General features: G+C 56.5%; 4 protein-coding genes across 7 annotated transcripts in view; 1 reads left to right on the forward strand and 3 right to left on the reverse strand.

Annotated features, from left to right (window-relative positions):
- Positions 1–15,062, forward strand: part of RNF123 (ring finger protein 123) — a 47,709-nt gene extending 32,647 nt beyond the window's left edge. For all 3 annotated transcript variants that reach the window (XM_084214345.1, XM_084214344.1, XM_084214346.1), the window contains 8 exons: positions 308–447; positions 597–785; positions 2,307–2,382; positions 2,557–2,641; positions 13,753–13,895; positions 14,225–14,319; positions 14,419–14,504; positions 14,595–15,062. In XM_084214345.1, the coding sequence (XP_084070471.1) occupies positions 308–447; positions 597–785; positions 2,307–2,382; positions 2,557–2,641; positions 13,753–13,895; positions 14,225–14,319; positions 14,419–14,504; positions 14,595–14,694 (914 nt within the window). In that variant the 3' untranslated portion in view covers positions 14,695–15,062. The remainder of the gene's footprint in view (positions 1–307; positions 448–596; positions 786–2,306; positions 2,383–2,556; positions 2,642–13,752; positions 13,896–14,224; positions 14,320–14,418; positions 14,505–14,594) is intronic.
- Positions 10,431–11,957, reverse strand: AMIGO3 (adhesion molecule with Ig like domain 3; the record flags this gene model as incomplete). Its single annotated transcript, XM_084214416.1, has 1 exon — positions 10,431–11,957. The coding sequence occupies one exon, from the start codon at positions 11,955–11,957 to the stop codon at positions 10,431–10,433; it is 1,527 nt and encodes a 508-aa protein (XP_084070542.1).
- Positions 15,063–15,169: 107 nt separating the features above from the next.
- GMPPB (GDP-mannose pyrophosphorylase B) lies at positions 15,170–17,341 on the reverse strand. Its single transcript, XM_084214234.1, has 8 exons — positions 17,175–17,341; positions 17,029–17,109; positions 16,907–16,955; positions 16,211–16,512; positions 16,056–16,134; positions 15,834–15,961; positions 15,470–15,652; positions 15,170–15,326 (listed from the first exon to the last, which is right to left on the reverse strand). The coding sequence occupies exons 1-8, from the start codon at positions 17,301–17,303 to the stop codon at positions 15,195–15,197; spliced, it is 1,083 nt and encodes a 360-aa protein (XP_084070360.1). The 5' UTR covers positions 17,304–17,341; the 3' UTR covers positions 15,170–15,194.
- Positions 17,342–17,742: 401 nt separating this feature from the next.
- The window catches only part of IP6K1 (inositol hexakisphosphate kinase 1), a 37,107-nt gene continuing 28,148 nt past the window's right edge, over positions 17,743–26,701 (reverse strand). Inside the window, exons 4-8 of one of the 2 annotated variants that reach the window (XM_084214807.1) lie at positions 25,812–26,157; positions 23,377–23,587; positions 22,605–22,786; positions 21,151–21,326; positions 17,743–20,294 (exon numbers count right to left, since the gene is read on the reverse strand). In XM_084214807.1, coding sequence (XP_084070933.1) covers positions 19,785–20,294; positions 21,151–21,326; positions 22,605–22,786; positions 23,377–23,587; positions 25,812–26,034 — 1,302 coding nt within the window. In that variant the 5' untranslated portion in view covers positions 26,035–26,157 and the 3' untranslated portion in view covers positions 17,743–19,784. Of the gene's footprint in view, positions 20,295–21,150; positions 21,327–22,604; positions 22,790–23,376; positions 23,588–25,811; positions 26,158–26,701 lie in introns of both variants that reach the window. The other variant, XM_084214806.1, reaches the window with a different exon arrangement.

Genomic DNA, 26,701 nt, shown 5'->3' on the forward strand with positions numbered 1-26,701 from the left:
CAGAGCTGAGCAAGAGGGATGCTGAGCTGCAGGGCAGTGCTCCTGTGCATGTGGGCAGCAGCAGGCACAGAGGGCTCTTCCCTGGCTAATTCAGGCTGGCATTGGAAAGAAGTGCTGGGAGGCCCAACAGGCACAATCACTGCTCGGAATAGTCCTTGTGCCAGCTCCCAGTGTCCTGCCATCTCTGCTTACTGTAAGGCACAAGCCAGCATTTCCCAAGCCTAGGACTGGTCTCTCAGCCTGCCCTTGCCCCTTGCCGTGGCTGCCATGGGACCTGGCCACTGAAGCTGTCGCTGTCTGGTTTCAGAGCCGTGTCCCTCCACCTTGCTGCAGCGGCACATGGCAGAGCTGCTCCGCAGCGACCGCGACCTGGCCCCCAGCTTCCTCAACAGCGTCCTGAACCAGCTGAACTGGGCCTTCTCCGAGTTCATTGGCATGATTCAGGAGGTGGGTGTGCACCAGGGCTGTGGCATGCAGCACTCCATGGGTGCTGTGTCCTGCACACACAGGGGCTCAAGGCACAACTCACTGGGCTGGGGGTCACAGCCCTCCTTTGGGAAGGGGCTCCTTTTTAAGCTGTCTCCGTTGCTCGGCAGATCCAGCAGGCAGCAGAGCGCCTGGAGAGGAACTTTGTGGACAGCCGGCAGCTGAAGGTGTGTGCCACCTGCTTTGACCTGTCGGTGAGCCTGCTCAGGGTGCTGGAGATGACTGTCACGCTGGCACCAGAGATCTTCCTCGACTGGAACCGCCCCTCCTCGGAGCTGCTGCTCCGGAGGCTCGCCCAGGTACCCTCTTGTGTGAAGAAGCAGCATCCAGAGGGGCATGGGGACCCCTCTGCCCTCTCTGTGGATGTGTGGTGAACCAGGGGCTCCTGTTGCAAGTGCTGTAGTACTTAGAGGTGCTGCAGAACAGGTGGTGCTCCCTAAAATCTCAGCATATCAACTGCTCCCCTCCTTTGCAACTGCTCTGGTCACAGCTGATTTCTGCTTCTGCTGGGAGGGAGGGCGACAGCTGCTTAAATTGTCCTTATGAGGGGCCAGTAAATGCTGAATTCTCCTGTGACAAGCAGTGCCATGACATGTGGAGAGAAGTTGTGATATTTCTGAGTAAGGAGCTGTGGAGAGTGTAGCTGGTTTCACAGGGCACACACTCCAGTGTTCGGGCAGGCATCTTGGTCCTTTATCCCTCAGTCCTAGTGTTTGCTACTAAATGTCTCCACTTTCCTGCCACAATGACTGGGACAGTCCCATTCCAGTTCACAGCACCCCGTAGGCTCCAGTAAATTCATTTATTTTCTAAAGCATGAGCAATCCTGGAAAGCCCTGAGGGCAGCCTGTCCTTGTACACGCTGGATTGGTGCAGAGCAGTCAGATGTACCTTAGCAGTGCCACAAAGGTTCATCCTTTGGGCTTAGATATCTGAGCAGATGAAACAGAGCGAGAGGTGGCGGGGTCTGGTACCATCATCATGAGGGAAGTGCTCAGCTGAGTGAGGAGGAAAGTGAGGGGCCCTTAGCAGGTGGCTTTGGCAAGCTGGGGAATGTGCAGCAGAGAGTGGGGTGCTGCAGCTGCCTCCTTGCTACCTGTTGCTGTTATGAAGCCATGTCCCACAACTGACCAGGCCCACAGAGGGGTGCAGTGTTCTGCTGTTGTGCATTGGGGCAGCAGGAAGAAGGATTTTGCATTTGAGAGATGGAGCTCAGCTTGCAGCAGTTGTGTCAAGCCTGGAACAGTCCCTACTTATCCCACTGGGGGTTTGGGTGAGAGTTAATGGTGGCTAATTAAGTGTGGTCACAGCTGATTCCATCTGCAGATCGCTCTCTGCACTCACCCTGTGCTTCAGAGCTGGTAGGTCCATCCTGCTGCCAGCTCCAGGCAGGGCAGGACCTGCACTGTGCTCACCCTGCTGACACTGCTTTTGCCCACGGCTGCCAGCTCACTCTTCACACGTTCTGGCTTCCTGGGGACTGTAGCTGCTGCTTGCCAGGAGCTTTTCTCTGCAGAAGTAGCTTGGCTTCTGCAGGTGGGAATTCAGATTTAGGTGGGAGTGCTGACATTCAGGTGTCTTGACCTCAGACTGACTCTTCTCTGGGAGGTTTTGATTTGGTACAACCACTGTGATGTGGTACCACTCCTTCCATGCCAGGGCCAAGCAAGGTGTGTGCGGTGAGCCTCCCTCTGTGCATCCTCTGTCTCTCAGGCACTGAGTCCAAACTATAAGGACACGCTGCCCCAAAGCTCTTCGGATGCTGCTCACAGGAAGGCCTGTCTAGAAAATACAAACTCTCTCTGCTTTTCCCTACACAGCTCTTGAACCAGGTGCTGAACCGTGTGACAGCTGAAAGGAACTTGTTTGACAGAGTGGTCAACCTCCGTCTGCCGGGTGAGTGCCCTCTGTCCCTCTCCGTGGGAAACGCTGGGAGCGTGCCCTTGGGAAGGGAGGGGTGCCTTGGACTGAAGGTTAGTGCAGAGCTGGATGGGATCTGACCTCAGACCTGCCCTGCTCTGCCTGTCACACTGTAGCAGAAGTTCTTACCTTTCTCTTTTGCTTCCTTAGGGCTGGAGAGTGTGGACCATTACCCAATCCTTGTGGCTGTGACAGGGATCCTGGTCCGGCTGCTGGTGGACACTGATGTTCAGGGGTGAGTGGCTTTTGCCTTCCAATGCACAGGGTCTCTGTGTGTGGCACTGCTCTGGGTGCTGCAGTGGGGCATGGGAGGTGTTGCAGGAGCAACATGGGCTATGGAGACCAAAGTGAGGTGAAGCTGATGGGTGTGGATCAGGCAGAAACCAAAGAGCCGCATTCCCTGTAGCACCTGCATCCCAGTGCTACTGCTGGGTGCAAAGCCCCTTCCTGTGGTGGTGGAAAACCCTTGTGAGAGGTGGCTGTGATGGAAAACCCTTGTAAGAGGTGGCTGTGAGATGCTGTACTGGCAGCACATGTGCACCTTCCTCCTTGGGATGGGGCTGGCACTGTGTGACAGGATAGCTGCTGGTGGAAGATGTGAGCACTGCTTGTGACAGAGCTGTACTGAAGCCCTGCCCTTGCTGTCTCCCAGTGTCATTTGCAGGTGTCTTGCCTGGTCACTGGTTTGCTGTAGGCTGCTGTAGATGGGGCTCTTCTGTCTGTGCTGCACATGCTGCTTGTTTTCATGTTTGGAGAACACAATAGTGTCTGGCTTTGCAGAAAGCAGAGTCCCATCTGGCTGAGCAGCTCAGCCCTGCAGCCAGTCTTTCAGCTTCTTCTCTCAAGGACTCAAAGATGTACACAAATATATCTAATTATAACCTGCCTCCTGTGGCTGCTGCACCAGACTTACAGCCCCAAGTGTGACAGTGTCAAAACCTGGGCACAAGGTCATTGATCAGTGGCCTTTCTGGGCTGTGAACAGAGGTGGATTTTGCTTGCCCTCAGAACCTTGCTCTGTGGAAACATCCTGAATTTGCTGCCACAACTAGACACTTCTTCCTGAAGGGAAGGGGGAGGTGATAAAACCCTTCCTTCCCTGCATGCCAGGGTGAGAAGTCCTTCCCTGCCTGTCTCTCCATTGAACATGTGTCCCAGGTCAGATCACTTGTCAGGTCAAAATGGGGAAGGGGAAGGGTTGTCCCTCAGTTTATAGAACTCCAAAGAGCACTGGGAAGATGGTAGTGGGATATCAGTCACATCCTTCCTAGCCTGCAGGGAGTTCTGAAGAGACAGAAAGCTTCCAGACTCTATTCTTTCCCTGAAAAGCCTGTTGTGCTTTGGGTTTGTGAATTCCAGGCAGCCAGTGTCATCACCAAGTGGCACTGTCCCCTGTGTGCCAACAGCCTTCATGCCTTGGGCTGCACCATCACAAACCACAGACACTGTGCTCGAGGGAACTGGCAAGTCTCTGATGTTCAAAGGCTTTGTAGTCACTTCCCTGAGCACTGGAAAGGAGAAATAAATGCAAAATAGTGGAATGGTGTGTGAAAAGCATCGTGTCCTTAAGGTGGACCTGACTGAGCAGGAGAAGCAGAAGGTGGAAGAGGAGGAAGCCCAGGGAAAAATATCCATAAAGCAAAATTCTTCTGTGTGATTTTGCAAAGCCATGCACTAAACCTGAGGTTTGGTACATCAGTGATCTATAAAAGACAAATATTGCAGGGGAGCCACTGAGGTCAATCAAGACAAAAGAAGCAAGGCAGGCAGTGTGGAGACCTCTACTACTGCCTGAGCAGAGGGGATGGCAGAGACCAGGCAGAGATCACAGGCAGAGTGTGATGGGGAAGGGAGCACTGAGCCCCCACGCTCTTGGCAGCACTCTGAATTGAGGACTGGGTGTTGCACCCCACTCACAGAGTGGGGTGCAGCCACACTGGGAAATGGCAGACAGAGATGGGATGGAGAAAACCAAAACACTGAGACTTTTCTGCTGCCTTTGTATTCCTTGAGGGCTCAGCCCTGGTTTCATCCTCTGTCCAAGGCACCATCACCACAGGGTGCTGAAACCTGAGAGGTGCAGCTGGGGTAGCAGATAGCTACCTGGGGTAGCAATCACCCAGAACCCAGGGAGATGGTGCCTGTCCATGATGGCTAGCCCAGAGCACAGCAATGGGAAGCATCTGTATCCAGGTGCATGAGTAAGAGGAATGGAAAAGGAGAATTCAAGCCTTCCTCTTTACACTCTCATGGGAGATGACTGCCATGGCTGAAGTGATTTAAAGGGTCCTGTATGTAACCAGGCTCTCCAGAGCAGACCCATTTACATGGACTCATCTGTAGACAGCTTTCCTTTTTCCTTTCTCTCAGTGCAGCAAGCAGGATAATAGGACAGGCTTTGGTCCTTCCCCAGAACCACTCTTCCTGGGCAGTGCTGCAAGCTGGTAGAAATCTCCTCCAGGTCCCATTTGATAACTCCCAGATTGAGGGAAATCATTAACAAAGAGATTTTCCAACCCACATTTGCGTGTAGGAATGTCCCTGTGGGAATTACCAGGGACAGGGTGACCCTGTGGGAGGCTGTGCCCCAGAGAATGAGGACAGGGACGGGACCTTGAGAGACTTCCTTGCTTTGGCTGTGCATTTTCTGGTTGCCTCTAACCCAGTAAGCAGACATTGTGCCAGGCACTTGGTTGGAAGGTGCTGCAAACGTTTGGGACATAGGGAATGGCTCATCTGGTGGTGAAGGAACAAATTTATGGGATGAGAACATTGCAGTGGGGAAGTAAGTAAGTAAGAAAGTGAGAGCCAGGGCCCTGCCAACTCATCCAGTCGTGTTCTCAGGCTGCAATCAGATGCCTCAGCTGCTCCTTTCCCAGCACAGGACACTCATCCAGGCATTGAGTCCTCTTGCTGTGGACTCCTGGCATCAAGCAGAGCCATTAAGCACAAGGAAAGGGAGCATTGCCCAGGCTGGGCTGTGGGGAGACAGCTGATCCATCATTCCCGTGGTCCCTGGATGGAGCAGGCTGTGCTTTTGAGGGAGCAGAGGTGCATTTCCTTGCTGGCTCAGGCAGGATGGGCTGGTGCTGCTCGTGGTGAGTGCCTCCTCCCAGCCCTCAGGTCTGAGAGCTGTTAGCACTGGGAAGTGTCAGGGGCTGGCAGGGCCATGGGCAGGGATGTCCCTTTGCTCCTTTCTGCAGCCTTAATGACTGAGCAGGGAGGAGAGGAAATCTGCCAGGCTGAGCCAGGAGCTGGGCTGAATCCACACCACAGACCCTGGCTCTCTTCAGGCAGTATCATCCCTCTGTTTGTCTGCTTGCTAAATAATTGAGCAGATTTTCTATTAAGCCTTTTTCAGAGTGAGCTAATGGAGCAGTGCTGGCCAGAGCTGGTGTCAGGATCCTGGTGAGAGTGAGTGGCAGGGGAAGGGGTGAGGCCCAGAGGTGAGGCTGTGTGTGAGGGCATGCTGTAATTAGGACTGGCTTTGTGGGAAGTGAGTGGCCATCCCAGAGTGGAAATGAGCTGTGTTGTGTCAGGGCAGGGCCCCTGCTTTGCTCCTTGGGCTTCCCCCATGCTCCCTCCATCCTCTCAGAGGCAGGGAGGTGATGCTGTCAGGGTGAGGAGAGGGCTGGGACAAGTCCTAAAGAGCCTTCAAGGTGCATCTCCCAGGGACTTCTGCATGAAGGATGGAGAAGACAGGAGGAAAAGCACTGTGCTCACAGGATCATGGTGGTACTGGCCATCAGAGCAAAGGACAGGGATCCTGGACCAGAAACTGAGCCAGTGGGATGCTGAGCAGGAGCCAGTGGAACCTGCCAGAAGCAGCACTGGGCTGGTGTGATGTTGGGACATTTCTGTCTGGGTCTCTGCACTCCACTCCTTTGCAAACTATGAATGAGTGCAGAGAGATGGGCTGGAAGGAGACAAAGGAGTTCCTGGGGCAGAAGCAACACACTGGTGAGCAGAAAGGTAAGGAGGCACAAGAATAGCTGGAAGAGGAAGGCTAATAGACTGCTCAGTTGCTAAATTGTTTTGGGATCACCTCCAAAGATCAGAAGATCCCAGCCTGCAGATTCCTAATCAGCCTGGCCACCCACCTGTGTGCTCAAGTGCTGCTGGGACCCTGGGGGCTTGGCAGAACCTGTGGACATGGCAGTTTTCTGCTTAGTTCCTATAAGACTTTGTAATTAATTTGGGATCCCTTAAACTAGTGCTCCCTCAACAGTGTTGGTGAGCAAGTTGTGGTGGAAGGAGGGGCAGGAGTAGACATTTCATGGACCATACAGTCCAAAGGAGTCCTTGGTACCTTGCCCTTAAAGGTAAAACTGAAAAACTCAGAAAAAACTCAGAAAATTGGTGGTACTGCAGTTTTGCAGTGTGTAACATCGGGGTGAGCATGAGCCAGAGCACAGAAGAATTATTAGCTCTGGCCTAGGTTTCATGGTTAAAAAAGGAGTGTGGTCAGGGTTTTTACAAGCTGCCAGCTCCAAGTGCTGCATCCTGAGTGATGGGACTGCCAGGGCTGTCCCAGCCCCTTGAGGCTGTCAGGCACATGCTGGGAGGCAGGAGCAGGCCTTGTGCTGGCCAGCACCAGGCTTTGCTGATTTGAGCTCTCTGGAAAACTGTGAGCATCATAAGGAAAGGATCCAGGCCCTGCCGTGTCCATCCTTGGTGACAGGAGGACAGGATGGGACTGGCAGTCAGTGCAGCCCCCATTGTCCTGGCTGAGGTGTGAGGTGCCAGAGGAGACAGGAGTCAGTGTTGGACACTGGTCCCCAGAGCTAGTCCTTATCCCAGAGCCAGTCCTTATCCCAGAGCCAGTCCTTATCCCAGAGCTAGTCCTTATCCCAGAGCTAGTCCTTATCCCAGAGTTAGTCCTTATCCCAGAGCCAGTCCTTGTCCCAGAGCCAGTCCTTGTCCCAGAGCTAGTGTTTATACCAGAGCCAGTCCTTACCCCAGAGCTAGTGCTTATCCCAGAGCCAGTCCTTATCCCAGAGCCAGTCCTTATCCCAGAGCTAGTGCTTACCCCAGAGCTAGTCCTTATCCCAGAGCTAGTGCCCCAGAGCTAGTGCCTATCCCCACACACACTGGCACAGGTCCCTATGTGCCAGGGCCAGGAGCTTTGTGCTGACCCATCACTTTGCCCTGCAGTCAAGGAGCAGGAGGAAGGTTTGGCAGGGAGCCAGGGGTGTAATGGTGGACATGGCTGCCAAGAGAGGACAGTGTATTCCTTGGGGAAGATCCATTAGGTTTCCCAGCTCCTGCCTGTCAGAGAGGCTTTGCTCCTGGCTGTTTCTCCTTGCTGAAATGTTCTGCCTTTCAGGCTGCTTAATGAACTGCTTCGACAGTTCAAGCCACCTCCCAGTGCTCATTGGATCAGCAGTGTGGTGGTGTGGGATCCTTCTGAGCACCAGGAATGTGTGAAAAGCAGCAGCAGGACTTTCCTGGGTAGAGGCAGAGGGATCCCTTGAGGGCAGCATGGATACAAATCTCAGAGCAAGGCCGTGGAGAACAAGCCTCAGCTTTCCTGCAGGGATAGGAGAATTGCAGCCAGCCTAGGAGAGCTCTCCTGGGCTTTTTCAGGCTGATGTGTCCCTGGAAAGGCCCCTGGGAGCTTTTCTTACGCTTCCTGAGCTTTCCCCAGTCTTCAGTCATTATCCTCAGCTGAGGATGTAGGTTTGCAGGAGCACTAATGCCTGGAAAGCTGGTATTGGCAGTGGGGAAGGGGAACATTTTTGGGGAGACAGACAAGAATTGTGATAATGGGTGGGTAACACCCACTCTGGGTGCTGGGGCCCAAAGCAGCAGTTCATCTTTCCTTCTGGAGGAAGATGTGCTTAGATGTGGCACACGCTCTGGCACGGGCTTGGCACTGTCTCAGCAGGTGCAGGCCACACTCGGGTCAGTGCCCTCGTCTGGCTGGGCCCTGGCTGCAGTCAGCTGGCTCTCTTCTCTTTCCCAGACATTCCCAGGTTACAGTCAGACCTTCCTACCCATGGGATCCCTGCCGGGGTGCAAAGCCAGGGGTGATGGCAGCAGCTCAGCTCCACCCTCAAGGTGCCGCTCCGCTCTGTGTCTGACACACCTCGGCAGCCCCGTGTGGCTGGCACAGCGTCCTGGCCCGTCAGGACACTGCACTAACACGAGGTGACAGGGCCAGCCAGGGCACGGCCAGCGGGGGCTGTCGCTGTGCATCCGTCACCTCCGCCTGCCGCGGGGCACGGAGCTGCACAAAGTCACTGCAGGAGCGGCGCTGGGAGCCGGGCTGCCTCGGGAGAGCTGCTCTCCCAGGCACTCACACCTCCTTGGATGGGGGGGCAGTACTGACAATTTATTTGGGCACAAAGTTGAGTTTTTGCTGGGGAAAAAGCTGCTTGTTTCTGAGCCAGAGAAGTTGAAAGGATGTGTGCTGGTGTGGTCCCCAGTGCTGCAGGGTTCTTCCCCTCCTGCCAGTCACAGGGCTGCCAGCAGCTCTTGGGACCAGAGCTCAGCCATGGGAGGGGGCTGCAGGTCTCTGAAGGGTCCTGGCCTCCCCTGTGCTGCATGTGATGGCCACATGCTCCTGCTCCAGCTGTGGATGGAACACTGGTGACTGGAAGATGGATAGGATACTCTTATCCTTCTGTGGGATCAGACAGGCATTTTGGGGGGGGCAGAATGACTCCCTGTTTCAGGAAGAGGGAAGGGTGGGTGCCAGGAAGGCAGCACATGGGAAATGAGTGGGGGGCTCCATCTGCAGGGAGCACCAGGGCTTTGCCAAAGGCAGTCCCAAAGGCAGTGCCCATCCCTAGTGGTATCTTTCCCCTTCATCTAAAGCCTGCTTGTTCCTTTTGGGGTCTGGATGTGCCCTTGTGTCAGTCGGTGCTCCCAGGCATCATTTAGGGGACCTGCCCTCCCAAGGACAAACCACTGACTGCTTCTGTCTCATCAGCAGCACACCACCAGCACATTTAACCCCCTTGCCAAGGCCACCTGAAGGCCATTTGATAGGAACAGAGGCTGCCAGTCCAGTGCAGGTTGCCTGGTTCCGTGTGCCAGGCCTGCAGGAATTCAGGGCTCCCTCAGCCTCCCACCGCTGTGCCCGTGAGCTGCACACTGCTGCAAGGGCAAGGAGACACTCAGCCCAGCGTGAGCTTAAAAAAATAGGCATTTTTATTCCAATGGAACTAGAGAATTACGACCCAGGAGAGGAGAGGATTACTCACATTTATCGATAGGCTGATTAGGTTACTGCCTAAATAGCTGTGCTTGAGCAGCGTGCCCGCCTCAAGGAGAAGCAGCGAAGGAGCGCGTGGTGCATCGGAGACCTCGGTGTCCTTGGTGGCACGGCGAGCTCGGAGCAGTGCGGGCTGGGGCGCTGTGTCTCGTCACCTCATCCTGCCTTGACGATTTACAGCTTCTCGGGAAGCAAAAGCTTGTAAGGTTTGCTTGGCTGCGTGGCTGGTCAGGCGCTGAGCTCCATCCCTCCTGCATGGCCGCATCTGGGGAGGGGTGTTGGGGTGTGTACCCCCCGTTTGTGACAGGGTCACAGTCCCCTGCTCCCAGCCATGACATGCTGATGGTGGCCGGCGTGTGCTGAGAGAGGACGGTGGCATGAGCCGGGACAGTGTCCCACCTGTCACAGCTATTCCTTGGCCGGGGGGGGGGCGGTCTGTGGCAGTGCTGTCAGGTTAGGCATCTCATGCCTGGGGACATGACAGACCCCCAGACCTGGTGTCACATTAGGGAGGGCGGGTTCCCAGATGAAGGGTATTTCTCCAGCATGCTGGGTTCATCAGCATTACCCATGTGCTAACAAGGCCATTGCCAGCAGATTATGCAAGGCGCTCTTGCTGGGCACCAATGTGCCCATGGCCCAAAACCCACCAGGAGCCCATGGCTGAAGCAGTTGTTGGTGATGTCAGTCACTCCCGTGGGTTGTGGTCAAGCCAGGAACTCAGGATGCCCAATAATCCTGATCTAGCAGCGATGGAGGAGACCAGCTCTCAGGAGGCCTCAGCTCTGCTCCCAGCTCTGTCCCACTAAGACACGATGGGGGTATCAGAAAAGACAGAGCTGATGGACTCTGAGTCCGACTTGAGCTGCAGGACCTTGGGGTGCTTGGGGTCAGGGAAGTCCTCGCCGAGGGCCAGGCGAATCTTGCCGTTCTGTGTCTCCCTGATGGGCTCGAGGAAGACGACATGTTTGTTGGCGCTGGCCTTGCGGTTTGGCCCGTCGGTGGCAGGGGGAGTGGTGCTGAGGATGGAGGACTGGGCGCTGCACTCCTGCGGGGGGCTCAGCGGGGCCGGCTTCTTGCAGCAGCCCAGGCAGCGGCACGGCGTGAGGTACAAGTAGATGATCACCAGCACCAGGCTCACGATGCAGCCCAGCAGGGTCGTGAGGCCAGTGCTGAAGGTCTCCCCAGCTGCCTTGGGGTAGAGGACGGTCATGTTGAACTCGCACACCCTGCTGAAGTTGTAGGCGCTGTTCATGGCCAAGCCTACGTAGACCCCCGAGAGCCAGGGCTTGGCTGCAGCGATCCTCAGGCTGCCATTGCGATAGACCTCCAGGGAGCGATTGCTGTTCCCCGGGTGTTTGATGGGCTCGTGGTGAGGGGTGATCCACATGGAGGTGGTGGCAGCCTGTGGCAGGCTGCTGTTACTGGTGTTACAGGTGAGCAGGACGGGCTGGCCCACCACCACCTCCAAGTGCGAGAGGTGCGCGTCTTCGGTGCTTGCCGAGCAGTTCTCAAACATGTCTCTGTGTTTGAGGAACTTGATCAGGGACCGGGGCACGTTGTCAGACACCTTGCAGGTGTGTTCCTCAGAGAAATCTTTCACGGAGCTGAAACCTCGCTGATTCCAGCGCTGAAGCATCAGGTAGAGCGCGCAGCTGCACCTGATGGGGTTGTTGTGCAGGTACAAGCCATTGCCGATGTTTTCGGGCAGAGCTGCCAGCACCTCCACGGGGATGCTGCTCAGGCTGTTGGAGGAGAGGTCCAGCGTGCGGAGCTTGTGGATTCCCAGCCCCTGCACAGCATGGAAGGGGAAGGTGGTCAGGTTGTTCCAGCTCAGGTAGACTTTCCGCAGATCACTCAGCTTGGCAAAGGCGTTTTCATCCACCCGCTTGATGTGGTTGTCGTAGAGCAGCAGCTCCTCCAGGCTCACCAGCGCCTCAAAGTAGTGCCTCTCCACAGCTTGCAGGTGGTTGGAGGACATGTCCAGGTGCCGCAGGAAGGAGGCATTGTGGAAAGCCCGCGGAGAAAGGTCCCGAATCTGGTTGTGGCTGATGTGAAGGGCCTCGAGGTGCGGGAGGGCGGCCAGCCAGTGGTCGCGGAGCCGGGTGAGGGCATTGTGGCTGAGGTCCAGCGTGGTGGTGGTGGGCGGCAGTGCGTGGGGCACCCGCTGCAGCATCTGCCGGCTGCAGCTCAGCAGGTCGGAGGTGCAGATGCAGGCGTCGGGGCAGCGGTGGGGCTGCGGGGAGGCTCGGGGGGCGCTCAGCTGGAGCAGCAGCAGGAACAGCTTTGCCACCCGCGGCCAGACCGAGTCCGCGGTCGCCGGTGAGGACATTGTGGCGGGCAGGAGCCTCTGTACAGCCCGGCGGCACAGCCAGGCTCGATGAGACGAGAGAAAAAATCTGCAGCCGTCTTTCGTCTCTCCCCCAGCGCTGGCTTGGCTCTACCAAGCATCCACAGACGCCCTTTTGCCCCCCGCGAAAGAGGATCCCGATTCCAGCCGTGGGGCTTGAAAAGACCTAAAGGGCGGCATCGCCCTGCCCGGCTCAGCCGCGGCTGCCTCGTACCTGCGCTGCCGGGGGTCGGGGGCTGCCGGGGGTCGGGTGGGCGCCGGCGATCAGCATCGGGGGGCTGAGGCGCTCGGGCGCTCCGGGGCTGTGTGTCGGGCTGGGCGGGCGCCTCGCTGCCTCCTGGAGCTGCTCATCCCTGGAGTGCGAAGTTTCTCAGGGCTCAGCGCCGCCGGGGCACATCGGCTCGCTACGACCTCCGAGGAGCCTCGTCCGGCTCCGTCCCGGGCAGCATCTCCGGGAGCCGGGCGCGCTCCGGGAGCGCGGTCCCGCTCCTGCCCCTATTTACGGGCGGGCGGTGCGCGGCGAGGGGGCCGGGCGGGATCTCATTGGCCCCGGCGCGGGGAGTGGTGGCCGCGGCGGTGGCCCTGGCCCGGTCCCTGTCCCCTTCCCTGGCCGTGGCCCTCCCTGCGGGTGGGCAGAGCGATGCGCAGCCAGCACCGACCCTGCGTGGTCGCTCGTCCCCAGGGGGGCTGAGGACCATTTCGGCCGTACCGGTGTGCGGCCGCCGGGGAGCCGCGACCGGCTGTAATCCATAAAGCGGCTGCTCCGCCGCTGCCCAGCCTCTGGCAGAATGCTGGAATAAACGCGTCACCTCTGGGAGCACCTCGTGTCACATCCTGCGCCCAGGCTGGGAGTGGGGATGGCGGTCACCCCCCGGTGCTGCTTCTCTCCCAGCCGCGGCCCTTCTTGCTCCCTAATCCTCATCACCCCACGAGCTGGGGACTCCCCAGCACCCCCGGCCCTGGGGTGAGCAGGGGGGCTCAGCCCGGTGGGGTCTCCACGGCAGAGGGGGTGCCACGGGCTGCTGACGGGGAAGGAGTGGCCATAGGGTGAAGGACACGCAGGAATGTCATTATCCAGAGCTCAGGCGGTTTAGTGGGAAGAGGAGAGCTGGGGAATTGTTTTCCATTAGGGCAGCAAAAAGCTAATTTGGCGGCTGCGGCTGCTGCGAGTCAAGGGGCTGTTAACCCCCTGCGCCCTGGCTCAGCCTGTGCTGACTGGCTGCTCCCTTGCCCCTCCTGCCGCTGGGGCGGCTCTGCTTGCCCTTGGTCGGCCACGGAGCCAGCTCTGCTCCTTGCCAGGGACTGTTACCAGGCACTGGTGCCTGAGGGAGACACTCATTAAGGCGACCTTCATCCGTCCTGGCTGTGCCCACTGAAATCAGGGAGGGCCACGACTCCTCCCTCCTGCCTTTTGGGGGGACCTGCTTGCCCTGAGCGCACCCTGAGCTGTTCTGTTGGTGCAGGAGGGCCCCAGCCCCTGGTGTGAGGCTCTGCAGAGCATTTCCCCTCAGGTGCTGTGACCAAGAGCAGCGCTGGGTGCTTCAGCTGTCCTGCAGCAACCCCAGGCTCGGGCACTGGCCCGAGGGCTGCAGCCTCAGCAAGTGCTGAAGCACCACATTGATTCTGGAGCTCTGAGTCGGGGTGGGAGAGGAGGAGCAGGATGGCTGCTGCTCTTTGGCTGCATTTGAGCATGTTCCCCTGGACCGGGGGGACATCAGCTGGGGATGCTGGTGTGGGAGCACAGGGTGGGTTGTCTGAGGCCTGTGTTCCTTGGCAGGACCGAGCGTGCCACCGCGGTGCTGCTGGCAGATCCCTGCTTCCAGCTGCGCTCCATCCAGTACCTGCTGGGCCACGCCGAGCCCTCGGCCCTGGCAGCAGCCGCCCCGGCCACGGACAAGCGCCACTTCTCCCTGCACACCTGTAAGTGCTGGCACTGCACTGGGAGCTGGGCTCTGCTCGCCACCCACAGCTGGGGAGGGAGGAATGGGGCTGCTGGTGTCTGTGTCCCCTGCAACATCCCAGCCCTTTTAGTCTTGGGGTCAGGTGTCTATGCACTCCTCTACCACCCCAGGGGCAGCACTTTGGATGGGGATGTATCCAGTGCCAGCCAGTAGTTCTGCCCTTCTCAGTGTCCAGTGCTCCCTGTCCTGCTGGTCCCCAAGGGCAGCTGCACCCCCTTGCATCACTCAGCAGCCTCAGGACAGCCTGAGGGTCCCAGTCACCCCACACACACCCAGTTTGTTCCCCAGACACAGAGTACATCAGTACGGAGGAGCTGACAAAGGTGGAAAAGATGCTGAACCATCTGAGTGAGGAGTCCAAGCAGGCAGCTGCGACCACACTGGTGAGTCCTCCCCCTGCCCCGGCCCTGTCCCAGTCCTTGACAGCAGGCCTGGGACACGGGACTTTGGATGGCACTGCTAACTCCTGGTAATCCCCACAGCCCACCAGCGAGGAAGACCTGTGCCCCATCTGCTACGCACACCCCATCTCGGCCATCTTCAGGCCCTGCTCTCACAAGTCATGCAAGTGAGTAGCTCCACCAGGATGACTGCCAGCCCCTGCCCCTGCCCTGTGCCGTATGAGTGGGGGCTGATGCTCTTTCCTCCTCTCTCCCAGAGCCTGCATCAACCAGCACCTGATGAACAACAAGGACTGCTTCTTCTGTAAGGCCACCATCACAGGGGTGGACGACTTCACCAAGCCAGCCAGCTCGTAGAGCCCAGCCCCACACCACGGGCTCCCCCAGCGGAGCGGGGCAGCCCCCCCGCCTCACTCTGCCTTCTCCCCAGACGCTTGCCCTGCTCAGGGCTGTGGGACCCTCACCCAGAGGGTCAGGACCCAGCATGGGGCAGCAGCGTGAGGTGGGAGGGCTGCAGGGTGGGAAAGCCAGGTGCCCAGCAGCCTCTCTGCCCCAGGGGCCGTTCTCAGGGAGGGGAGCCCAAGGCCTCGGCTCTGCAGCAGTGCTGGGAACAAATGACAGCCCCGGGGCCAGGGCAAGGGGGCTGGGCTGGGCATTTGGGCTGTTAACTTGCCCCTGGCTGGGGGCTGATTTCATGAAAAGCAGCATTAAATTATTCTTCCTTATGTGGTGCCCTGAAAGATGGGAAAGGGAAGGCCCCCGGTGTTTGGGCTGCACTCAGGTGATGCTTAACAGTAAATGGAAATATAAATATTTAATCCAAGGAGAGCTGGAAGTGCAGGGCCTGCTGGGGGCTGCTACATGATGATGCGTGGCTCTGGCACAGACTCGGCGATGGATTTGTGTGGCAGCACATTGGCCCCGTTGAGGTAGAGCTCGTCGTTGACGATGACATCCTCGCCCAGCACAGTCACGTTCTCCATGCGCACCTGCCCCAGAGAGGCCCTGTCACATCCCTGGGCTTGGGCTCCTGCTCCTGCCTGCAGGGACCACATCCCTGCAGCCGCAGCCTGAGGAGGTGGGAGGGCAAGAGCTGAGTCCCAATCCCCTGTGGGGGAACGCGTGTCCTCACCCACTGCCCCACGGAGCAGCTCCAGCCCACGATGCAGGACTCCAGCCAGGAATGGGAGCGGATGCGGGCCCCTTCCAGCACAGTGCAGCGTTTGATGCGCACCCCGTCCTCCACCACCACGCCGGCCCCGATCGTCACGTTGGGGCCGATGACACAGTTTGCCCCAATCTTGGCACTGGGGTCCTGGAAGGAAGAGGGCCCATGCCAGGGTTGGGAGGGCAGACAGCTCTTGGCATAGCCCATGCCACTTTGCCAGCCAGGGAAGAGGAGGGCACAGCTTGAGGATGGCAGCGAGGACAGTGGTGGGACAAGGCAGAGAGCTCATGACGTGCCCGGGGCTGGTGTGCTGGGGGCTGGCACTTACCACCAGCACATTCCCTACGACACCGGGCCCCGAGTGCAGCTTCTCGGGGTGCTGAGCTCGCAGCGCTTGCAGGTACATGCACATGCCCGTAAGGAAATCCTTTGGCTGCCCAATGTCCATCCAGAAGCCTGTGGGGACAAAGCCATGGTGACAGCCCCCAGCGTGAGGGTGGCAGTGCAGGCAAGACCCCTGATGCTGCCTGCACTGTGCACAGGGCCTTACCCTGTAGCTCCATGGCATAGAGCTGCCCATCCTGTGCCATGGCTGGGAAGATCTCCTTCTCGATGGAGGTGGGGCGCAGCTGCGAGGACAGGGCACAGGGCTGAGCAGGGGGCACAGCCCCTCAGCCCAGCCCAGCCTGGCACCCCGGCTCGTACCTGGATGCGTTGCAAGATGCCAGGGTTAAATATGTAGAGGCCAGCGTTGATCTTGTTGGACACAAAGACGCGTGGCTTCTCCACGAAGCGGCAGATGCGGCCGGTGTCGGCCTCGCACACCACCACACCGTACTTGGCCGGCTCCTCCACGCGGGTCACCACCAGGGAGCCCTCGCCGCCGTGCTGCCGGTGGAAACGGGCCAGCGCCGCGAAGGGGAACTCGCAGATCACGTCGCTGTTGAGGACAAAGAAGGGCTCCCCGTCCTCGGCCAGCAGGTCCCGCGCCAGCGCCAGCGGCCCCGCTGCGCGGCCGTGAGTGAGGCCGCAGGGACGTGGTGAGCCCGGGTCCTGCTGGCCCCACCTCTGCCAGTCCCAGCATCCCTCCCGAGTCCCAGTCCCTCCGGATCCTCTCCCGGCCCGCTGTCCCTGGTCCTGCCCACGTCCATCCTGGCACACCCCTCCTCATTCCCCTGCTCCTGCCAGCCCTATCCATCCATAGTCATGCTGCTGCCCATGGTGTCCCACAGCCCTACCCATCCATACCCACCCTCATGCCCACGATGTCCCCCTCCCAGCGTCTCTAGCCGTGCCGTATCCATCCCGGTGTCCCCCTCTAGCACCCACCCTGCTGTCCCTGGACTTCCTCCATCCCGCCTGCGCCCACCCTCCCGCCCCAAGCACCCGCCTGAATCCTACCTGTGCCCAGCGGCTCCTTCTCGTGGGACATGGAGATGCGGATGCCGAGCTGCGGGCACAGGGTGAGCGGCGGGACAGGCCGGGTAACGGGGGGAGGAAGGAGGAGACGGAAGGGCTCTTACCCGTTGTTCCTGCTCCCGCATAGCGGCCTCCAGCGCGTCCGACATGTAGCTCACCGCCAGCACCACATGGCTGACGCCCGCCTGCGGGAGCGCGGGTCAGCCGGCGGCGGGGCGGTCCCCGCGCCCCCCGCGCCCCGCGCCCCCACCTGCCGGAGAGCTTCGAGCTGGTGGAGCAGCACCGCCTTGTTGCAGAACTCCACCAGCGGCTTCGGCCGGCTCAGGGTCAGCGGCCGCAGCCGCGTCCCGAAGCCGCCAACCAGGATCAACGCCCGCATCCCCCGCGTCCCGCGTCTCACGCCAGCGCCCGCACCGACACGTCAGCGCCGGGCGCGCCGGGCGCGTCACCGCCACGCAGCACCGCCGGGGCCCGCCTCCGCCGCTCCTACCGCCCGCCCCCGGCACACTGCCCGCCCGGGCCCCGCCTCCGCCGGCTCCTACCGCCCGCCCCCGGCACACCACCTTCCTGCCCGGGTCCTATCGCCCGCACTGCACACTCCCCCGCCCAACCGGATCTTAAGGCCCGCCCGGGGCCCATGGCCAAATGGTCAGGTCGTTGCTGCGGCCACCGCACCCTGCTCGGGGCCGGGGCGCCCTTGGGACGCAGCAGCCACGGCGCGACCCCGATGAGAGGTCCCGCACCGGGCGGGAACGTTCATCCAAACCCCCTACACCCATCCCCAAGGTTCAGACGGCGGGAGAGGCAGGCACGGCACGCCGCGGACAAAAACAGATCCTTTAATGGTTTTTGGTTCTCTGTGAAGCACAAACAGGGTGGTTATTAATGTAAAAACAAACGGGGCCAAGGCTATGTACAAGCTGTGGAGTCCCAGCGCGGTGGTCCGAAGGGAGAGAAGCGGCTCCCACTGAGCACCGGCAGCGCAGCCCGTCCGTCACGGCCCAGTGAGACAGGGAAAGGCGGGAATGAGCGCGGGGGGACAGCAAGGGACTCTCCCGGCGGTGCGGCCTGACCCACCCAAGCACAGCCCGCGGGGACAAGGACATGCAGAGGCGGGCGGCAATGGGCCACGCTAGGGCAGGGCCAGGGAATAATGTGGGTGTTGTGGGTACCTACACCCCTGCACTCCCCCAGCCTCGCTGCCTCCTGCAAACCTGCTCCCTGAAAATCCTGCGAGTCCTGGCAAGGTAGGGACCCACAGGAGCACTGAAGTAATCCAGTGCAGGGCAACGTGCCATGGATAAAGGTCCTTCTCCAGAGGATGGAAGGGGAGCAGTGGCTTGGGCAGGCTTTGAGGAACTGGGAGACAGGCAGAGAAATGGGGCAGCTCTCCTGTCCCCTTCCACACCAGTGCCACAGACCTGTGCCTGAGATGTGGCAGCCGTGCTTTCCGAGCGGCCTCTGCGCACATGGAGTCGGCACACATGCGACATGCGAGTATTCCCCAAACAAGCATCCCTGAAGTAATTAAAAAAAAATCCAACCCTGGCCTTGTGGGTACACAGGGTAATGGTAATGCCATGGAACAAGTCAGTGAGAGCAGGAGGGAGCAGCCAGGGCCCCAGCACAGAAACAGGAGCTGAGGTGGAGCAGGGTTCGGTCTGGTACCACCAGGCCACAGTATCAAACGTTAATTCCTCATCAAAGGAGGCTGGGGACATTTATTTTGGGAGACACTGACTCTGTGAAGCAAAGCTGAACAGTCAGGCAGTGGTACTGAACAGTCAAGACAGTGGCTCTCACTGCTCAGCCATGTCACCCCCTCACCTGACCTCTAGAGACCCTCAGGGAGGAGATGGGGATCAGCCCTAAGCCTCAGCCTCCCCTTCCACCACCTCCAGACCTGTTGGAAGAGCAGGGCCTGGGGGCAGAGGGTCCCCAGGGGAAGAGGGCAGCTTTGTGCTGGAGGGACAGACTCTGTACTTTAGCGGAGGGTAAGGGTTGAAATGGTCCAAAATGCCCCACTGCACAGCTGGGGTCATGTTAACTGCTACAGATACTATTGCTAGCCCACGAGCTGAGCACTTTCAAGTCAGTGGTCCAGGGCAGAGTCACTCCTGCAGAGCCCCGTGCCTGCCCATGCCATGCCATGCCATCAGGGAGCGAGCAGACCCCAGGTTCAAGCACAGCTCCACGTGTGAGGCATTCCCTCTGGGCCACAGTTCTGCCAGGGATTGCATTTGGTCATTTCATTTCCGTGTTTGGGATAGATACTCACAGTACCCAAACAGCAGAAAAAGGCAGCATCAAAAGCAAAGCCCCATAGGCAAAACCCAGGGCAGAGCCAGCGACACCAAACACAGGGACCTGCACCTGACTTCTCACCGGTGGCCTCACAGATGCTGCCAACCGTCAGGCAAGTGCCCTTTCCAAACAACTCAGGAAAAATTCAAAGGGGAAGCTCTTGAGACAGAAGGCTCCTCACACCAGAGCTCCAGCCTCATCAAGAGCCCTGGGCTCTCCTGCTTTCTCTTCCCTATGTCCAGGTCCTCCCTCCAGAACGCACATATGATGAGCGAAGAACCGGGACACCTGACACCCAGCAGGCATCTACAGAGCCTCCTCCAGAAGGCAGAGCAAGTGCGGTCAGAACCATCCGGTCAGCACGAGGAGTTCTTCCATCCTGCCTCACCTCAGCTCTTCTATCCAAGTACATTTAAAAAACAACAGAGTGATACAGTTGTTTAAAACCAAATTTGTCTGTGTTTTTCCTGTGGTAGTGGGTGGTCTTGTCTGCTCCTGCCACCAGGACAAGAATAAGAGGCCACAGCCCAGAGCTATAAGAGGCCACAGCCCAGAGCTACTGGTTTTCCTCACGCATCTGTTCCATGATATTGATGAGGCTTTCCAGCCCGAACACGTAGCCCATGTCGGGTCCGTCGTGCACAGTGGGGTCGTCGCGGAAGCCCTTGAACGTGCTGTGAGCAAAGTCAATCATGCGCACGTCCACCTTGGGCTGGGCCGAGGAGCCGGGCTCCGAGCTGCCGCCGTCCTGGAGGCCCTCCGGGACCGAGCCCTCCCCGCGCTTCAGGCGCGCCTCCGGCCGGCGCTCCAGCACGGGCCCCGCACGGCTGTCCTTCCCGTCGTAGATGATGAGGAGGGAGCTGGAGTAGAAGCGGTAGGAGGCCTGTCTCTCCAAAACCGCCTTCAGGCTGCGCAGTTTGGCGAGGACAGGCTCAAAGAGGTCCTTGCGCAGCTCAATGCCGTTGTGCAGATACTGGTAGAGGGCGTTGCGGAAGCCTTCGATGGAAAGGCCGCGCCCATAGTATTTGTTCCTGCATAAGTAATGCCCCGTGTCCAGCTGATAGACCTGGAACACCAAAGGAAATGCACATCAAGTGGGAGCAACGGGCTAAGGCCACGCAGAGAGCCCTGAGCTGTCCTGCACTGACAGGGCAGAGGCAAAGAAGGAACTCATCCTATCCCCATTATGATTGAGTGGGAGCAGGACACAGCTCTGCCCATTCTCTGTATCCTAGAGCAGCTCATGGGTGCTGCCCAGAGACATACTCAGGATGCCTGAGCACTAGTTCTCTTCCAGGACACCCAAAAGGGGCTCACGAGTCCCAGTGCCCCATAAAGGCATGACACAACTGACCCCAAGAGTTAAAAAGCCAAGTCTTACAGCAACTCAGACAATCCTCTGGCAGCAGGAGCTGCTGACACCTATTACAATTACGTGGCAAGTGATTAATGAGGAGCCCTCATTGCTTCAGAGTCTGTGGGCAGAGATTTGGGTTTACAAGATCTGGTTCCTTTTGCAAGTGGGGAAAGGAGCGATTATTGCACAACAGCAAACCCTTGTGCACAGGCCCAGGCACAGCAGACCAACTTTTTAACAATCAGTGCAGCATAGAAGGAAATGTCAGACACTTCCATTCCCAAGCATTGTGATTCTGGCTGAACACTAAGCCACAAAAATAATTTTATTAGAAAATCCCCCTAACTGTCTGTGAACGAAGGAGCTCTGGACAAAGGAGGTCATCTCAGGGAAAGCAGGTTCATTTGTGTTAGGCTTAGAAATGAAGACAAAAATAGCATGAATGCTGCTGCACCTACCTGGAGAGGGAGGTTGAAATTCAGTGCTCAGCAGGAAACACTAACTGAGAGGCTTAATGCAGCTGTGAAAAGGAAGGTACAGCATCTGCAGCCTGGGGGATCCCTACCTGCATCCCACATACACGCACACCCAAGGTGGCAGAAGTGCTCTGTTCACACTTCTTCATCTGCCGAGCAGCCTTCTCCTCAGAAGCATCATCTCCGTGCTGTCTGGTCCCCATCTTCAGATCAAGCACACAGGGAAGCTTGAAGTGATGCACCACGTTCTCCAGCAACAGGAACTCTGGGATATGTGTCAAGGAGAGCTCACCCACCACAGACAGGGACCTGGGCCAGCAGGAGATAGGGCTGGACAACAAACAGGAACCAAAGAACAGACAAGACAAACAGGTTGGTGAGCTGAAGAAAAGGACAAAACCCAAACAGTGTACCCAGACTTTCACAGCTGGGAGAAAGAAACAGCCTAGAAAGTGGAACAGCCAACAGCAGGAAGGTCACATGCAGTTGTACTGGAAATTCAGAGGGGAAACTGAAAAGCAAAACACTGGTGTCAGGAAGGACATAGTATGCCAGTAGGAATTGCTGATCCATTAAGAGAGAGCTTAAAGTCTAATCAAATTAGCCATCTGACCATATGGATAAACAATACAAAGCCCACAGACTGAAAACTCAAGGGTCAAGTAATGGCAGGGTTGGCCTGTCCAGAACAGCAGCACTGCCCAACACACAGGGAGGAACTGGGGAGGTGACAAAGCCAGGAAACAGAACAGTAAGAGGAGCCCTCTGTCACCAACATACAATGGGTAAGCCCCTGCACTAGGGCACAGCACTGAGAACACACCCCAGGCACTCTGTACAGCAACTTGTTCCAAAAGGGGGAAAAAACAGCCCAAAAGTTTGCCCTAAGGAGTCCCACAGGGCACAGATCAACATGTTAAACCTGAAATGGCAACCAGAGCACAGCTGGATTAAACATGCAAGAGCAGAACTGTGCTTGGTTTAGAAAGAGAAACTTCATAAAAATAAGGAAGTGTGCTTAAAAAGGAGAGGGCAGCCAAAAAGAATGACTTCTCTGCAAGTGATGCAAGCTATTTAAAAATAAAATCTGGAGCCTCCAAGCTCACACTCGAGAATTGGAGAAGGAAGCCCAGGCAGTTAAAATGATGCATACAGCTATTAAAAGTAAGCTTGTTTCTATGCGAGGAAAACAGAATCCAGGTGAAACAAAATAACCCTGCAAGCTGGCAAGTTCAGCAAAAGCAGGAGGAGTCATTTGCGAAGGCACAGAAAACAAACCCATCTTCAACCATATGAAGAAGTCAGTCAGACTGCCTGAAGGGGGACTGACATCTTTAGGGCCACTTCCAATCCAAACCATTCTATGATTCATTAGTGTCACAGTATGGGAAGCAGGAAGGAACAGCTAAAAGGAACATGTAACTCAACTGTGATTGAGGACAGAAATGCCAAGGGAAATGCAGGCCTGGCTGCCTCAGGCACAAACGGGTAAGGCCAGGGCAGCAGCAGCCTGACACACCCAGCTGTGCTTCCCAAAGGATACTGTACAGCTTCCGGTCCTTGGACTCTGACCGCATGCGGCTCAGCTGCTGCTTGTGGCAGCGCAGGCTCCAGGGGTTATAGCTGATCTTCTCGGAGCTCAGGCCACTGTTCCCATCCAACATCTGAAATGGAACATCTGAGTGGATGTGCAAGTCCACCCTGGGACTCTTCGTTTCCTGGATGCTGCTGGTGTAAAGACAGAACAAACCTGCCTGTTAGAATCCGTCAGCTCTTCACACACTTACAGCTGTCACATCCTCCCCTGGCACGCAACCATCTCCTGTTCCTTCTCCTGCTGCACACAATGCAAATCTTCTAACAGCAAATCCTCACCAATACCCTGGGTTGTGGACCCATGGCTCCAGGATCTAGTCTATTTACTATCTCTGCTAACAGAGCAAACAGGAACACTTCCTCCTTGGAAGCTCTGGCTGGGTTGAGGTGGTAGAGGACCCATATTCAAAACACCCTGGGAAGAAACCCCTGGGTTAATAACCAGAGGGACTGAAGAGCATTCAAATCTGCTCTGTATGCTTTGGTTCCACATCTGATACACTGCCAACACTTACCCTGTATCAGAAGCATTTCATATGGATGAATTGGTCTTGAACCCAGCAAAACTCCTGACACAGTCTGCAATGCCAAAATCTGCTGGGCTACCAAGTGCACAATAGCCTGGCCACCTTAAGGAATTGCAGAACATCCTCAAGCAAAGGAGTAAGGAAGAGAGATCTCCCGATATTCGTGTTGTCACTGGGCCTTCCAAGTTTTACCTTTCGGTGCTGTCACTGGCCAGGCCAGGCTTCTCCTCCTTGTGCTCCGTGCCGCTGCTTGACCTGTGAAGGCTCCGGCGCGAGTGCTTGCGCCGTGGCTGGTCCCTCTCTGGCAGATCATCCTGCTCCAGAGCCTCGTTCTCCACATAGGGATAGGCCACCAGGTTAATGTAGCCATCACTGTCTCCCTCAAAACAGACAGACACCACACCTGCCAGGGAGGAGTAACAGGTCAATTCTCCCAGAGGGGGGAATGCACAACCATTATCAACCAAACGTTCTGCAGGAGAGAGGAAAACGTAGCTCACAGAGAAGCAAAGCAAGCCCAGAGCAATGAAAGAGGGGGAAGCTCTGCCACAGCAGGAAATAAGGACAAAAGTGCAGCTGGTAGGCTGAGGGTGTGATTTATTTCCTTCCTTCAGTCTTGCAGCAAATGTCAAACTGGAGAGAGTCAAGTACAGTCTGCCAAGATGCTGAGGGGAGCAAAGCATGTAAAATAATATCTGGTTTGTTTGGGTAAGTACCTACGTCCTGCAGAAGCATTCCTGCTGTTGACAGGGACATCACTGGCCAAGCAGGACTGTGCTTTCTCTGCTGAAGGAGCTTTCCAGCATCAGAGCAATGAAGTACAGAGCCCTAAGGCTGAAGTGACAACTGTCATTCTTATCACAAGTCAGCCAGTCTCACAAAAAAAAGGGATCTGCAAGGGCCCAGGCGTTCCTAGCAATAAAAACAGGGGGCCCTGGAAGCATAACTACCTCTGCCAAGTGCAGGCAAGCAGGACCATGTGTCCTGTCCACTTTCGCCTTTTGAAGGCTCCTGGAAAGCACCACAGTCCAAGGGAAGTTACAGACCTTCCCCAGCACAGACTCAGAAATGTATCTGGCCAGCCACAGAGCAGGACCACTGACACTTCCAGTTAGGGCTGACATCTTCATTTCTGGGACTACTGCCCCAGCCCTGAAAATGAGGCCATCAGCCCATCTCCTGATGTGCAATGACAAAATGTTTCATTATCTTGTCACTAGTATTGACTAGCTGCCAGGAGTTTCAAATGACAGATGCACTGAATCAAATGATTTCTCACAAACATGAGGAAACCTTGCCCTGTCTAGCTGATGCAGGCCATCCTGTTCCCATTCTTCTTTTCTCCTTATCTTCACAAAACAATGTTAACAAGGTTCAGGTGGCTGAAACACGACTCCAGAATGTCACTACATAAATGCTACTCCAAGTGCTGCCGGGATGTGCTCAAGATACCTCTGTGAAGTCTTACAGTAACATTCAAGTGCTCAGACAGAAAATATCATACCCAGTGTTCCTCTCCCCCAGATCAGTAAGATTTCTAGGACTATGAGGAAACTGCACAGGATGAAATCTCACACTGGGAGGGACGTGCACATCCCATGCCATTAGGGTACCAGGAAGTACCTGACCTCAAGAAGATAAGAGTCCATCTGGACTATCAGCTTTATCGCTTTTAAACACACCTCCCCAAGTAAAACTCACATCATATGGACTCTAGGAACTACACAGGCTTCAGTGGGATTTCTGATAGGACACTAGAGCACCATGTGCCCCCAGAATGGCCAGAGGGTTAAAAGAGGACCCATCTGTTGCAGACTGCTCCCCTCACTCATGACAACCTGTGTGCAGACACCGGGAGGGAAGGTGACACTGCTTTGAGACAGTGAGGCTGCAGCCAGATGCAAAGGCAAGACCCTGAACAGATGGTGGTCCCAGCTGTCTGTAAAGCCCCATCTTCCCAGTGCCACATGGAGACAAAGCAGCAGAGGGAACAGGAACACTGAGCCCCCCAGAAGCCTACCTGACCACATCACCATCCTGAACACAAACACACAAGGCTGGAAGCCTATCGAGCTTCTCAAAGACACAGCTGAGCTGCCAACCTCCTACAATGACACAGGCACTGGAAAATTCCACTCCTTCAAAGCAGCTGGGGACAAGGTTGCACCTCAGCACTGGGAAAGCCATACTTCCTGCTTCAGCAGCTTGCTGCTATGGGTCCATAAAAGAAATGGGATGAGGAAGCAATAAATTATGGAACTGGAATGTGCAAATGCTCATTCTATGATCTGGCTTCATTAGCTCAAGGTCAAGGCTGTAATTGACAATAACTTGGTAATAAAACTGCTTCAGTTACACATCCATAATCCTAACCTTTGGACTACAACTGTCACACTGCATATTCTCTGTCTAGAAAGAGGAGTACATGCAATTCAGTGTGCCTACCAAAAAAAAAAAACAAAACTTCCTCCCTTCCAAGTGCTGCTATCAAATTGCCAGCCCGCAAAAGGGAGTTTAAATAAAGCAGTATGACCCTAAAAGACAGCAAGGCAGCAGCAGCTGCAGGAAAATGGAAGGGCAGGTTCTTAAAGGCTGTAACTGCACTCTGGAATGCCAAGAGGCCTCACCTTTGTACTCAGGTGTGAACTCCTTCATTTCTGGGGGCAGGGACTCATAGAAGCGCTGCTCCCGGGTGATGAGGGGCTTGCAGACAGTGTGGTCGTCGTAGCGCATCATGCTGCTGTGCCCGCCCACCTGGTGAATGAAAGGCTCCAGCAGGACCCCCCGGTCTCCAGAGCGAGTGGCATTCTTGCCATACTTGCCCACTTCCATGGTTTGACAAACACACATTGCGTTGGGCACCCGTTGCACTCTTGGAGCATGGGGAGAGCCACATGGGCTGGGAGGGGTAGCTCAGCAGTGGTCAGGCAGCCACAGGGGGGAAATCCTGCCAATTTGCTTCCTTGCAGTGATCTGAAAATGCAAGAGATTCCTGTTAGTAAATGACCACTTACACTCACTCCGTGTTTGCTTGGAGAAGTTTATGGTACTTATTTATAGCCATATCCTCTTCTGTTTTCTGTTTACATCCTGCTTGTTCCAGCACGCTCCTCACCACCTCTTTAATCCTACAGGTAAACACATGCTAATTCAGAGGCAGTCCCATCTAGAGCTCCTCCAATAGGACTGACAGCAGACAGGGAAAGGAGGAAATACAGCTATTTTAAGCCTCCTATCTTTATAAAATATTATCTCCTTCCCTGTTCATTTTATTAGTAAGGCAAGGGAGCAGACTGTGAGCTATAGCCCACACCTGCCTATCAGTATTGGTGACTGACACAGGCAGTACAAACACTTCCAAAATCTGAAATCCCCTCCTCATGCCTCTGCATTTTTAACATCTAAATAATTCCTGTTCACCTGCTACTGTCAAACTATTTCCTCCCTTAGTGCTCACTTCTCTTCAGGGACTGACACTAAAGATGCAGAGTAAGACAGTCATTCTGTCACTCTGTGT

This window comes from Fringilla coelebs (assembly GCF_963513975.1).
Source record: "Fringilla coelebs genome assembly, chromosome: 13".
NCBI lineage: Eukaryota > Metazoa > Chordata > Aves > Passeriformes > Fringillidae > Fringilla > Fringilla coelebs.

Excerpts from the sequence above, each read along its gene's own strand:
- GMPPB (XM_084214234.1), bottom strand. The coding sequence starts at position 17,303 with ATGCGGGCGTTGATCCTGGTTGGCGGCTTCGGGACGCGGCTGCGGCCG. Across the intron at positions 16,956-17,028 it reads TGCGGGAGCAGGAACAACGG|CTCGGCATCCGCATCTCCAT; the intron begins GTAAGAGCCCTT and ends CTGTGCCCGCAG. Across the intron at positions 15,327-15,469 it reads GCTGCTCCGTGGGGCAGTGG|GTGCGCATGGAGAACGTGAC; the intron begins GTGAGGACACGC and ends TCTCTGGGGCAG.